This window comes from Nanorana parkeri, unplaced genomic scaffold, assembly GCF_000935625.1.
Source record: "Nanorana parkeri isolate BGI_ZX_2015 unplaced genomic scaffold, ASM93562v1 scaffold772, whole genome shotgun sequence".
Taxonomy (NCBI): Eukaryota; Metazoa; Chordata; class Amphibia; order Anura; family Dicroglossidae; genus Nanorana; species Nanorana parkeri.
The window spans coordinates 580467-594720 of NW_017307040.1; the positions used below are offsets into that span (position 1 = coordinate 580467).

At 46.1% G+C, this 14254-nt stretch overlaps 1 protein-coding gene across 1 annotated transcript in view; it reads left to right on the forward strand.

Moving 5' to 3' along the window:
- Nucleotides 1-298: 298 nt before the first annotated feature.
- GRAP (GRB2-related adaptor protein) overlaps nt 299-14254 on the forward strand; it is a 46699-nt gene continuing 32743 nt past the window's right edge. The window contains exons 1-3 of the mRNA XM_018564681.1: nt 299-442; nt 4141-4458; nt 13044-13141. Coding sequence (XP_018420183.1) covers nt 4381-4458; nt 13044-13141 — 176 coding nt within the window. The 5' untranslated portion in view covers nt 299-442; nt 4141-4380. The remainder of the gene's footprint in view (nt 443-4140; nt 4459-13043; nt 13142-14254) is intronic.

A 14254-nucleotide genomic window follows, 5' to 3' on the forward strand; every position in this document is an offset into this window, starting at 1 on the left:
CTTGCCTAACCCTTGAAGCATGAGAGGGAGGTTGCACACTCTATACTCTTTTGATGAAGCTCCATGCGCTCTAGAAGCGCAGGTAAAAACGTACAGCACAGAAGGATGTAAAGCTACAATTAAAGTACATTGTGTAGCCATAGGCATAGACACTGGCTGTCGTTACCTGCTACCTTCTAACACAACCAGGGAAGACATACCGATGATACAACCAACATTCGTTTTTAAGACTGCTTCCTACAACGTATCTGCGTCGCCTATCCTGTCGTACAGTATCACAGTCTGGCTGCCTCCTTTACAGCGACATCCTGTTTGTCTTTATCTTAAAAAAAAAGTTGCAAACACAGTTCTTCCCTCACAAGATCAGTAGAGCGGAGGTAACATTGCAGCTCGGAGTGGAGACATCGGGGTGACAACCAAGAGAGAGGCGGCCGTACTGGAGGTGAGATACCCCCCAAAAAGAGACTATGACACTGGTAGTATGCATCTTGCATAGTCCCCAGCATCATTTATGTGATTAGGAAGGACCAGTCTACCCAAAACTGATATTTCTGTTACATGTGGATGCCAGCACACTGAATTATTATCTGACATAGTACAGCTTTCACGGCATAGTACAGCTTTCACGGTTGCAGCAAAAGGAATGTTATTTTGCTAAGTGTATCCACCTGCTATAGTCATTAGGAGCGGGCCTCACTGTCTTTGGCTTTTCATGTATCACATAGTATGGTGGATGCATCAGGAGCAGTGAGACTCTGGGGTGGAAAGCAGAGACAGACTCTGGAAAAGTGTAGCCCGTACAGGGGGGCATCATTTTTGCTAGGATGATGCCATGACGAGGATGGCAATGTTTGTCTTCGTTGACTACCATTTCCCCAAAGACTTAAGTCTCAGAATGGTATAGGTGGGCACGGATGAGCAGCTGACCATCTGGACTTCACAACGTACCTTCTGATTTTCACTAGTGGAAGTGCTCATGGGTCTCCAGTGTCCCCAACAAATGTGAGAAGCTATAAGAAGCCTGAGTCTACCCAATGGTAGGGTTTAGGTTTTCGATGGACCAATCCTTTAAAGTGACACTAAACTCAGGAGTTAAACCTTAAAATGTGTTCAAGTAACTTAACTATTACCAACAATTTATCTTATTTGTGTATCACTCGGCTGTAGATCCTCCAATCATCTCTGAATTGGTGCTGACACTGTCCTTCCTTCTGGAGGGGGGCTACTTTTGTTCCCCATGGTCCCTGTGTGTGTTGTAAAGTAGTCACCGCTCCAAGCTCGCTCCCGGGATGGACTACAATCTCAATACAAATTAATAAACTAAACATGAGATTGTAGTCCATCACAGGAGCAAGCTTGGAGCGGTGACTACTTTACAACACACACAGGTACCATGGGGAACAAAAGTAGCCCCCCTCCAGAAGGAAGGACAGTGTCGGCACCAATTCAGAGATGATTGGAGGATCTACAGCCGAGTGATACACAAATATGATACATTTTTGTTAATAGTTGGGGTTCTTTAACGTATTTTTAAGATTTAACTCCTAAGTTTGGTGTCACTTTAAATATCTGTATTACTATGCCCAACAGTTGGGGATTTATAGCCATAAATGGCACACAAACACATGCAAACACACACATAAAGTTTAGGTAAGCCTAACAATGATCTATTTGCTCCATTTTGTTCTGTTGAACATACCACTGGAAGTGTTTTTGTGATATCTGTCCAATAAGTGCAAAAAAGAAATACCTGTAGATCTGCCGGAAATCTTGTGAGCTTCCTGTGCTTTCTGCTTGTGCGGCACTTTTATCATTTCTCTTGAGCTCCCTCAACCCCCCATGTTATAGAGATGAGGAACGGGGGAGGTACAGTATTCTGTAGTCCTAGTACACTTCTTGTGACAACTGTGCACCCCCATAGATACTGTACAGTGAGGGAGCGTTGTTACCCTAGGACAGGAAGCCTTGTCACTAGGTGAAAATAAAAAACAAAAAGCCTGAAAAAAGGAAAATGAATGCAGTCACCACATCTAAGGGCTGGTAGATATGTTTAGATATGTTGTAGATGAGTGTAAACAGCCTTATTCTGTAGTGGCTATATCGTTTTTTTGAGGGACCCATTACTCCCAGTAAGAAAATGTTCCATGGCAGTCTCTTCATCCACAGCTATCAGAATTGCATTGGTAGAACATTACTTCAAGGTCTGCCTAGGTCTTGGATATACAGAAACATTGAAAGGTTTCCCAAATAATCCAAGAGTTATAAAAGTGACCCCAGTTGTGTCAGTTCCACCCCCAGATCAAAGGATTTGATTTCATGAAGCCGTATGATGCCAGAATATGAGGAGCACAGACAGAAGTTGTTGCTTTGCTTGCAAAGTTTGGTTAGGGTAAGGGCGGCCATACTGGCAGTAGCTGCAAGCGAAGTACCTGATTTGAGCACCGGTCAGGATGTTGTGGCCACGGTGGGGTTGACTGGAGGGCAATGAGGAGCAATATTAAAAATTAAAAACCGTCTACAATATTTCCATGTCAGCAAATATTGAACATTCCCTTTTTCTATAAAGAAGAGGAAAGAAATATTTTACCACATGTGCTGCATCAACATAGGGAGATGGTAGGTTGCATTGATGGCAACCAGATGTCTCATGGCCTGCTGCTTTCAGATGACGGGGGTATGCCTTGCTCTTCTGTTCTATCATAATTTGTCACTTTAAAGTATATCTGTGGCCAGCCTAAGCACATTCACATTTTAAACACTCTGTAGCTGCAGCCATTGTGGAGCAATTCATCCTCAAAGTTCACAGTAGTAGCAGTGATGTTATTACAGTCTTTCTTTTAGCAGCTCAGCTCATCCTTCTTCTCCTCCCAGAGTTCCTCCTATGTTTTTACACTTGAGATTAGAAGGCTGCTCAGTCACTACTGGAAGGCGGCAGCAGGGGGATCTGAGCTGCTGAGCCACTGATAGAAGGGTGAGCTGAGCTGTTTAGTCACCAATCGGAGAAGGGGGAGCTGAGCTGCTGAGTCACTGATGGGAGGGGGTAGCAGAGTGAACTGAGCTTCTAAGTCAGTTATGGGAGGTGGAAGCCGAGGGTGCTTAGCGGCTGAGCCACTCCTAGGGAAGGGGGGCAGGGGGATCCGAGCTGCTGACCCACAGATGGGAGGGGGAGCTGAGCCGCTGAAGTACTTATGGCAGGGGGAGCAGAGCTGCTCAGTCACATATAGTAAGTGGGAGAAGGGTAGCTGAGCTGCTGAGGTACTGATGGCAGGAGGAGCAAGAGAAGGTTAGCTGCTGAGGCACAAATAGAAGGTGGAAGCGGAGGGAGCATAGCTCCTGAACAACACTGCTGGGAAGGGGGGGCTGAGCTGCTAAGTCACTGCTGGGAAGGGGTAGCTGAGCTGCTGAGCCACTGCTAGGGAAGGGGGGCAGGGAGAACTGAGCTGCTGAGTCACAGATGGGAGAGGGAGCAGAGGAAGCTGAGCTGCTGAATCACCAATGGCTGCTAAGGTACTGATGGCAAGCAGAGCTGAGCTCAGTCACAGATGGCAGGTAGGAGAAGGGGAGCTGAGCTGCTGAGGTTCTAACAGCAGGGTGAGCAGAGCTGCAGAGTCATTGATGGGAGGTGGAAGCAGAGAAAGCTGAGTTGCTGGGCCACTAATAGAAGGGGGGAAGAAGGGTGAGCTAAACTGCTGGGGGAAAGCAGGGGGAGCTTTGCTGCTGAGAAAAAGTTTGGAGTGGTAAACAGGGGGAGCTGAGCTGCTCAGAGAACAATTGTTCATGCTGACAGCAGAGTAAGCAGGGGGATAACCACATAATTCTCTGCTACTCTTGCATTGTCCAATCAGCTGACAAGTGTTTGTCCTTAATTGAGCTGTGCTGCTGCCACGGCGGGGGTCCAGGACCTGGTGGTAATGTCTGGGGGTCTCGGGATGATAAGAATGATTGAACAGAATCCTCTTGACAGGTAAACCATTCCAGCATATGGTTCAATGTATTTTTTGGCAACAATGTAAACAAGTATACAATGGAAGGCGGTACAGTATATATACAGGAAAACCACGTTTCTGTTGCTGCCCTCGAGCACTGACATTTGCAGGGCACATTCGATACCAGACACAGACTGTTGACTTGTTTTTCCAGGAAGGCCTCTGCATGAAACCCCCTCTACTGAATGTCCCAGCCTTGGTCCCACACTGAGGACATGCTTGATTTGGTTTCCACCGCCGGGGGAGCTACGAACATTTTCACTTCTTGAGAACAGAGGACTCCGTTACCCACCCACACACACTTTCCAGCTGTGTATGTCACCAGCTGCAAGTGTCACTTAAACCCACCGAGCATCACACGTGTTAGTCCCCCGTCCTCCCCACGTCTGAAGAGATGGAGGCCGTTGCCATCTACAACTTCAAAACCACGGAGAGAGATGAGCTGCCCTTCAACAAAGGAGACATACTAAAGGTAAGGCTGGACTGTCATAATGTATAATGCTGAACCATTTACATCAGGACCCGTTCCGAAGGAGCTTACAATCTAATTTCCCTATAATCGTAATACATACTGTGTAACCATTTTGAGTTGAAGCCAGGTAACCTACCCTGAGATGGATTTGCATCACTAGAGCCTATAGGCACCCAACACCCCTTTGATAGGGCCACCTTGTTACACAAAACATTTTGTTGCTTTTCTGGTCCTAACCTGACTCTGAGTATTCTGGCAATAAGTCTATAGGAGATGACAGTAGTTCTGCTGGTTGTTTGGGAGAAAAAAATGTGTGCCTGATATTTATGCAGTCGATTTTTCTCTGCCGCCATAAGGCTCTGGCCTACTCTTCCCTGAGCCTATCTGTATGATATTGGATTTTAGGAGGAAACCACACGAACCCCACAAGTTCAGCAACCAAAAACGTCTTACATTCAGCCCTTTAGCCGCAAAATCTTTCCATTGCCGAACTATCTGACACCGTCCCCTTGGAGTGTCAGTCCACCTGTTGCATTCTCCATAAGAGGGGACATGATTTTGTTGTACAAAATGTTCCGTGGTGATAGCAACATCGGCACTAAACTTTTTACTGTAAACTCTGTAACAAGGACTAGAGGCCACCACCTAAAACTGGTGGAGAAAAGATTTATTCACAAAGGGCGTAGGGGCTTCTTTTCAGTTAGAGCGGTTACATTTTGGAGCTCTCTGCCACCAGCAGTGGTATCAGCAAAGAATATTGATACGTTCAAAAATCAATTGGATTCCATCATAAGAGACCGTAACATACAGGGGTATAGGTACAATTAAATATTAGACCACACGGGGACTCTATACACACATGCAGATCTAGAAAGGATTGTCACCAGCACACCAAAAGTTTTGAAGCAAAAAGTCCTTTATTGACAAATCGCCATCCAATACAAACGCTTTCGGGGTCTCAGCAGTACCCCTTCATCAGGCTCATTCAGAATGAGAATGAGCCTGATGAAGGGGTACTGCTGAGACCCCGAAAGCGCTTGTATTGGATGGCGATTTGTCAATAAAGGACTTTTTGCTTCAAAACTTTTGGTGTGCTGGTGACAATCCTTTCTAGATCTGCATTGTTCACGGGGCTGTCCGTGGTCACTACAAGCACCCACCTGCTTGGCAGGTTTACTACTATTCCGGTAAGGAGTGCAGCTGGTTCTTGACTACATCTATACACACATGCACACACAAGAGACACGCACACACACATAGGTTGAACTTGATGGGCCTGTCTTTTTTCAACCTCAAGTACTACCCTGTTTCCCCCAAAATAAGACCTAACCCGAAAATAAGACCTAGTTCTATTTTTAGGAATTGCTCAAATATAAGACCTACCCTGAAAATAAGACCTAGTTGTATGTAACTATATAATGTAAAATAATAATAAAATAAATTATAATGAAAAAATAAAATAAATAATAATGAAAAAAGAAAACAGGACAGACCTCTCAGTGAAATAGTGAGGGGAGTTGGGAACCCAGACGTTAAGCTCTGATCATTAAGGTTCATCAGACCTATAAGAAGTTAGTTCTACCTACCAGCATCCACACGACACTGAAATCAGCCCTTCAAGCAGAGCTAAACCCATAGAAAAGCTCATATAAACTTTAACATGTTTACTGAATTTAGAAAGTTGCTTCAATTGTGTCCCTGCTATGAAGATCCTTGCTCAGGCCATTCCTGTTTTGTGTCCCAACACTATGGGGCCTCTGCCACTAGAGGGCACCAATGAGCATAGAAAAATACCTGTGCTCCACAGTGCCATCTAGAGGCAGTAATGTTGTGGCGAGCTTTTTGCAAGGCGGTAGGTTTATCCATCAGCCCTCTATGGTTCCCTCTCCCAGATCTGCGTTATCACATGCAACCCTGGCGGAGACTACAATCAGCCATGCCGAGACACACATCGCACAGGCATGGCCCATGTTGTCACTGGCAACGATGTACGGTTGGCACTGAAGTGCATGTAGACAGGTAGTGGCTGAAAGGTGGGAGGGATAATCAGAATGGATATGCAATAATGAATAATAAAGGTGCATTGAGTATTTTTGGGAAAATAAATGGCAGTTCTTCATAGTACACCGGCCTTCAGGATTTCTATAATTGCCATTGGTGGCTCAGAAAATAATTTTACAGGTTAAAGCAAATTGGACCTCTGCATATGTCCTGTCACTGAGTTCCAATGACTTCCAGCTCATTAGCCTTTTACATTGTGACATGAAATGTTTGCTTTGGAATTTTATCTCCGATGGTTTAATAATATGTAGGATTCAATGTCAATGGCCCAAAAAATCCCTATAAATATCCAAGTTCATATAAACAGGATGTTGTCTTCCTGCCTGAGCCGCACACAGATGTCACAGGCAACTTTAAATCAGATCCTATGTTTGTGTTTTCTGCATACAAGAGAAAAAAAACAAGATAATCCCAATTCAGCAATGTTGTGACCTCCTCTGGACGGCTGTTGTGGTTATTTTGGGTGCAACGGTTTCAACGCTATCTAATTTATCACACCCAAAAACATATCCCCAACCTAAGAGGAAGAAATATAATTCAGACAAAACAAGAATATTAAAATTCCCGCCAAAAATATGAATGAAAAAAAAAACAGCCCGATAAAGATAAAAAGCCACTTTTGCTGCAATATGCACCCTCATTCCAGAGCTGCCAGCAGATGTATCAGTCTTCTGGGTTGTATGACTGCCGGCTTCGTTCAACCCACTTCCTCTCAGCCCAGGCTGTCATGGACACGCCCCCCCCCCCCCCAGTGGAGAAGCACAGTGATAAGCTCATATGTCTATCACTCAGCTCTGTCCTCCTATCAGGACGCTGTTTGTCAGTAGACATGGAAGCTGCAGAAAAATTTGGTTCGGATATTTCGTTATTTCGGGATTTGAATCCAAAATGTTATTCGGTTCGGGTTTCGGATTCGGACGAAATCCGAATTCCGTTAGTTTCGGATGAGTTTGTGAATACCACAGAAAACCATATACAGATATTGATACTAAAGCTGAAGCTCCCAGACCCGAATGGCATTCAGGATCCGAATTTCCGAATTGCTTTTCGGGAGCTCCTGAATGCCATTCGGGTCTGGGAGCCCCAGCTTTAGTAATATATGTATATGGCTCCCAGACCCGAATGGCATTCAGGATCAGAATTTTCGAATTGTATTCGGGAGCTCGCAAATGCCATTCGGGTCTGGGAGATATACATATATTACTAAAGCTGAGGCTCCCAGACCCGAATGGCATTCGCAAGCTCCCGAATACAATTCGAGAATTCGGATCCTGAATGCCATTCGGGTCTCGGAGCCTCAGCTTTAGTAATACTGTATATGGTTTCCATGTTGCCATAACGAAAATTCATATTCAGACCCATACAGAGCCATTAAACCGAAAAACACATCTGATTGGCCAGAAAAGTCACATGTCCGATTCAGTTTCGTTTTTGAACGAAATTCTTTCTTTCTTGGAAGGAAAGAATGAATAGAAAGGGAAAGAAAGAAAAGAACAAGGATGCAGGGGAAATCTTGCCATGGGTAACACCTGTTCCAGTGACAGCCAACACAGAGAGCAAAAAAATAAACTAACAGTGATTTTTAACCCTTCACCACCCTACAATACAAAACAAAGATGCGTTCTGATTGGTTGCTGCAGGTCATGGCATTTACAACCTGTTCTATGCTCTTGATAAGTGTATGGAAATAGGATGTGAATGGTTGCTCTCTCTGTTCTACGGAGGAGAATAACATGTCATGATTACATATTGGGCAGTGAGTGACATTGTCACATAAAGACATCCTATAACGAGGCTTGTCATCAATTAGAGAGATGCACCTTTTCATAGTCTGAAGCCTGCACAAAGGCTCGGGGATTACCTGCGGGGTGTGGATCATGTAACACTTTCTTTCTCTCCTCAATAAATGTCCTCTAATAGGAGTCTATCATGAAAATAAAGTGCAATTATAAGGAGAGCGCCCGCAAATCATTTATAGATTGATGTGCGGAGTGTGACGGACACTTCTCAGAAGGGAAGTGTGAAAGGCTGAAGGAGGCGGACTGGAGGTTGAGATTTTAATCTTTGATATTTTCAGTGTTTGTGGTTAAGATCAGAAGTAAACAAAGAATAACTAGTTTGTAAAATAAGGTAATTATGAACCATTGCATGTGACTGCTGTGTAATTCTTCATCCGGCCAGCAGGTGGGGGCCTTGCCTGCTCACTTTGCTCTCTCCACCACAAAGAGCAATAGCTCAAGGTGATATTTATTATTATTATAGGAGGATTTATATAGCGCCAACAGTTTGCTCAGCGCTTTACAATATAAGGAAGACATTACAATCACAATACAAATCAACTCAAGATGGTAAGGAGGGTCCTGGCCATACGAGACTACAATTGTAGCCCCAACACCTTTTGTGAGGTGGCTACTAGAATTTAAATGATTGCCAGAGCTGTAGTCAGTCTGGCTGAATTATAGTTGGCATTTATCTGGTAAATTCCAGGTCTTTTGGCATTGATTGCGTGACTACTGCAGTGTGGGACAGCCAATGAGGGGCACCGTGAGTGTGTGTGCAGTCCACTAGCCAATCACTAGGGCTCTGTTAGCCAGTGTTGCATGCTAGCATAGGGTTGCCACCTTTTCTTCAAGCGAAACCTGAACACTGTAGCAACACGGCGACATTTTTTGGGAGAATGAGTCGTGGCTTATTTATATGTAAATAGTGCCACCCATTCTTATGTAAATATCACAGTTGAGACTATTTTCAGTGGGGGGGCCAGTAGCCCCTATATTGATTTTGGTTGCCCCCGTCTGCCTGACATCTTGTGTCCGGGTTTCTGCTGCCTTAAACCCGGACACAGCATTCAAAACCCGGACTGTCCGGGTGAATGCTGGACAGGTGGCAACCCTATGCTGGCACTGGGCATATATACTCCAGGGAATTGCCATGTGCCCAGTCGGGTTCCAGTCATGGGTTAGTCCAGTTTGGGGTGCTGTCCAGCCTGCCCCCAGGCTAGGCCTGGGGCATGGGAACCCTGGAGTGCGGGAAGTGTTTAGCTAGGCCTCAAGTCTGGAGGAGGCCTCTGCGATGGTTGGAGGAGGAGAACCAGGGAAACTGATGGCTACTGGGGGTGCCTGGAATATAGAGGGCCTCAGGAGCAAGTCTGGTACCTCTCCTACTAAAGATTCTGTGCCCATCCCTATCCAACTGTGCTGCAAAGGGATCTACTCTGAATTACTAAAAGGGACTGGTGAGTCGTCTAGAGTCTGTGTCTGTTCTACCCGGGATGGCTAGGCCTCTACACCCTCTCTCCTAGAGTGAATATGTTAATAAAGTTCTTCAGCATTGTACTTCTGGCCTGGATGTCAGCTCTGTTGGTCACCAGAAGAGGGCGATTAATGCTCATGGGGCAGCTGGTTGCTAAAATCCCCTAGACAAGCTATATGTGACCCGGGTTATTCTGGTGGATGCTTCGGGGGTGAGCGCTACACAATCTACATGCTTTTAACTTTTATTCTGTTCTGGAGAGGAGCAAAAGGTTAGAGCCCCTGCAAGGGCGTCCCGAGGCCGGGTGACACCCAGAGCGGAGAAGAGGCGACACCCCTTCGTGACATAATTGCGCATGCACGGTATTCTTATTGATGCCTGACAGTGGCCATCTTGGTGATGGACGCCGGCAGAGAGAGGAGGGAACGGACACCCGGCGGGATGAGGTATGCCGCCTCTCTCCTGACACTGTCCATGACCGAGTGCCCGACTCTTCATAGGGGGTGACACCAAAATGACTGTCAGTGCGGGCCGCACCCCCCTTGTGATGCCACTGAGCCCCTTTTTAATCTCTCTTTGAGTACCACTGGGCAGATTTCCTGTACCTTGCTGTCATTAGTAGAATGTAGAAGGTCTTACAATGTGTTTATTGCTGTCAATTTCTTCTATGAGTGTCACGGGGACAGGAAGTGGGGGAAAATCTCCCCAATGGGGTCACAGACACAAATGAAATCTTACACAGGCCTATGCTACTTCTTTTGAACACTGAACAGAGCCAGCTGTACCCGCCCCCTCCCCGTCCGTTCCGCCAGTCAGCGCTGGCGGAGCGGGGAGGGGGAATCCAGCCCTCCCCCTGTCACGGCAGCGAGCCGTGACAGGATTGAGAGGTGAGCGAACTCCGGTATGTGTGCGCTCCCCTCCCGATCTACTGAGCCGGCCTGTGACAGTCTCATTGTCACAGGTCGGCTAGAACTATGAGGTGAGTGAAAAGCACTCACCTCATAGTTCTCCTTTAAATGATGCCTCTTTATCCGATCTTCTTCTTCTTTACTGTAGTTTTCAGCTGTCTCTCCAGCGCTGGTCCGGGTCTCTGATCCAGCGCTGACTCCTCTGTCCTCCTCTTCTCTGATGTCCCACGGAGTCTGTGCGGGTGAACGCTGCTCCATAGATACTTACCTTGTGTCTCTCCTCATCTCCCGGCCGAACATCTGAACTGCGCATGCGCCCGCCCCAAGATCCTTTGCGGCCGCCCGACACTCTTCAGATGTTCGGACGGAAGCGCGCGGCGTAGACACAAGTAAGTTTAATCCTTTTGAAAAAGTTGTTTGTTTTTTTAAAAATCGTTTTGCATATGTCTACTGCTTGCCAGCCGCAGATATATGCGAAAACATGCGAGGGTTTATTAACCCTTTAAGCCTTGTAGAGGACGGCAAGGCTGGGTTTTCGAAGGCCGATATATTTCACCACTGTTTGGGTTGTGGTCCCTTTAAGGGTGAATCTTCCTGCCACAACTTTAAAAGTTCAGCAACTCCAGAGAGTAGTGTGGGAGTTGTGAGGAGAAAAGTGGCAGCTGTGGCTAGTATGTGAGAGTCCTGCTGTGTTGCTGAGATTCAGGATTTATATTCCTAGGAAGGGATTTTCGCCAAGTTTCGGACTCTATATAACAAGTTGGTGAGACACATTTATGTTTCGGTATTTAGGATACGGACTTTTACTTTGAGTTTTGGCTGACGTTAAGCTTACATTTGTGTTTTCACTGCCCTGAAGAGGGAAATTAAAACTAAACTCTGTGAGCTCCCCAACTTTACAGCCTTGACGAAGCAGAATCTTTCTTAAATCCCGAAATGTGTTGGCTGTTCCGTCTCATCTAGTTCATGCGTTAAAGGACTGTTATTTTGGACAGTGGTGTGGCACTTGCTTCATAAATTTTAGCTTTTCCCTGCTCTGTCTAAACCACACAAATTGGCTAGAGTTGGGCTTTAAGCCTGAGGTTCATACAGGTATCACATCCTATCCACTCAAGGCTTCAGTGTTTTCCCCTGGCGGTCTGTATATTGCGCCAGTCTACCCCATGTACCTTTATTTAACAATCATTTGGTGATCTGGAAACCCCATACGTGCCAAATGTCCTGGATTTGCTAGGGCAGTCTCACATCTTGGCCCACTGTCCTAGCGATGGTGTGTCCAGAGTCATGTCCCAACATCCCAGCATCAAACTTCCTTGAGTTACTGCACATGCCCAGTATTTCAAACAAGGCATTATATGCAGGGATTGGGGCTCCTAGTGGGCAGTGTGCCCATGAAAATTCCATACAGTGGACATAATGGGCGATCCCCACATATTTAGAGGCAGGGTCTGGGTGGAAGCAACCTGCAAAATGGGCATGATAGGCGGTCCCCACATATTTAGAGGCAGAGTGCTGGCGGGAAGAAACCGTCAAGAGGGCATGATGGACGGTCCACACATATTTAGAGGCAGCATGTGGGGGGGACCAATCTGTAAAGTGGGCATGATGGGCGGTCCCCACATATATAGAGGCGGGGTCTGGGCATGACCTACCCTTAAGTGGGCACTTTCTGATATAGGCCCTCTAAGTCTTCTCTTCCCCATCCAAAACACTTAGGTGCTGATGTATACCTCTTCTGCCCAGCGTAGAAGAGGTATATAGCTTCTTACTGATTATCTTGGTGGAGCTCATCTTCTAACCTCCTTGGAAAGTCGGGGAGGGAGAGGGTGGAGAATATGATCTATAAAGTCGCCTTTCTTCCTCTTACAAATAAAATGTAACAGTCTGGTACTCCAGATCTCTGTGAGAGATATATAATACCTGGAAGTGTTACACTGACACATTACTAGGCATTAGGGATGCACCAATATATGGGCCGCCGAAACATATCGACCGAAAATGGCACTTTTGGCTAAATGTTCTTTCTGTCCTCCCCACTGGGTGCTGCCTGTGTCCTAGCGGGGAGGAGAGAAACTGTCACAGGCGGCCGAGCACTGCGGGAGGAGAGCGATTAGGAAAAAAACATTTTGGGTTTCGGCCAGGCATTTTTTTTTATTTCGGTTTTAAAATGTTCATTTCGGTGCACCTCTACTAGGCATGCATGGACTTATTATTCAAAATGTATCTGATGATAGCTCCACATGAACACAGTAACAATAGACACTTCTATTCTTCTCTGTATAGTTCTATACTGATTTCTCATACCTGCTTTCTCTCTCTCTAATGTTGATGTTTAGAATTCTTGGACTTCATGTTTTTTTTCAGATCCTCAATATGGAAGACGATCAGAACTGGTTCAAAGCAGAACTTAAAGGACAAGAGGGCTACATTCCGAAGAATTATATCAAAGTCAAGCCCCATCTGTAAGTATTAGTGTCATCTACCCCCAGTCCTGATTTCCAGAACTGGCTAGCGCCGGAGAAAACTGGAAGTGACATCATAACCATTGAATGAATCTGAGAGCAAACTGCATTTGTCCATCGACAAGCCCAGAATGTGAGTTTCATCGATATAGGGAAATGTGCCTGACCATCAAATACACTCACCACACAGTGATAAAGCACTGAAGCTCAGGAATCGTTAGGAATATGCTATCTCTGTGCAGACTGGAGGTAGATGAGACTAAAAAGGCTTATGCCACCTTTCCTACCATGTTCCGTGTTCCACCAATATTTAGGGTGTGACATGGAACATGGCGCCCATAGAGACCCTTTAATTATTTTCTTTACAGGATCTTAGTGTTAGGTTAGGAACACCTAGAACAAACTTACAATTCGTTTTAAATCTTTATTTGTTAGGAACTGGGCAGCATAGTGGCGTAGTGGTTAGCGCCTCTGCCTTGTAGCACTGGGGTTCGAAGCCTGGCCAGGTCACTATCTGCATGGAGTTTGCATGTTCTCCCTGTGCTTGTGTGGGTTTGTGTGGGAAGGTGGAGCTGAGTCTATGATATAGATTTGGCTGTAGGTGTCCCTGTTCCCAGCACTGGTACTGGAAGGTGGAGCTGAGTCTATGATGTAGATTTGGGCTGTAGGTGCCCCTGTTCCCAGCACTGGTACTGGAAGGTGGAGCTGAGTCTATGATATAGATTTGGGCTGTAGGTGCCCCTGTTCCCAGCACTGGTACTGGAAGGTGGAGCTGAGTCTATGATATAGATTTGGGCTGTAGGTGCCCCTGTTCCCAGCACTGGTACTGGAAGGTGGAGCTGAGTCTATGATATAGGTTTGGGCTGTAGGTGCCCCTGTTCCCAACACTGGTACTGGAAGGTGGAGCTGAATCTATGATATAGATTTGGGCTGTAGGTGCCCCTGTTCCCAGCACTGGTACTGGAAGGTGGAGCTGAGTCTATGATATAGATTTGGGCTGTAGGTGCCCCTGTTCCCAGCACTGGTACTGGAAGGTGGAGCTGAGTCTATGATATAGATTTGGGCTGTAGGTGCCCCTGTTCCCAGCACTGGTACTGGAAGGTGGAGCTGAGT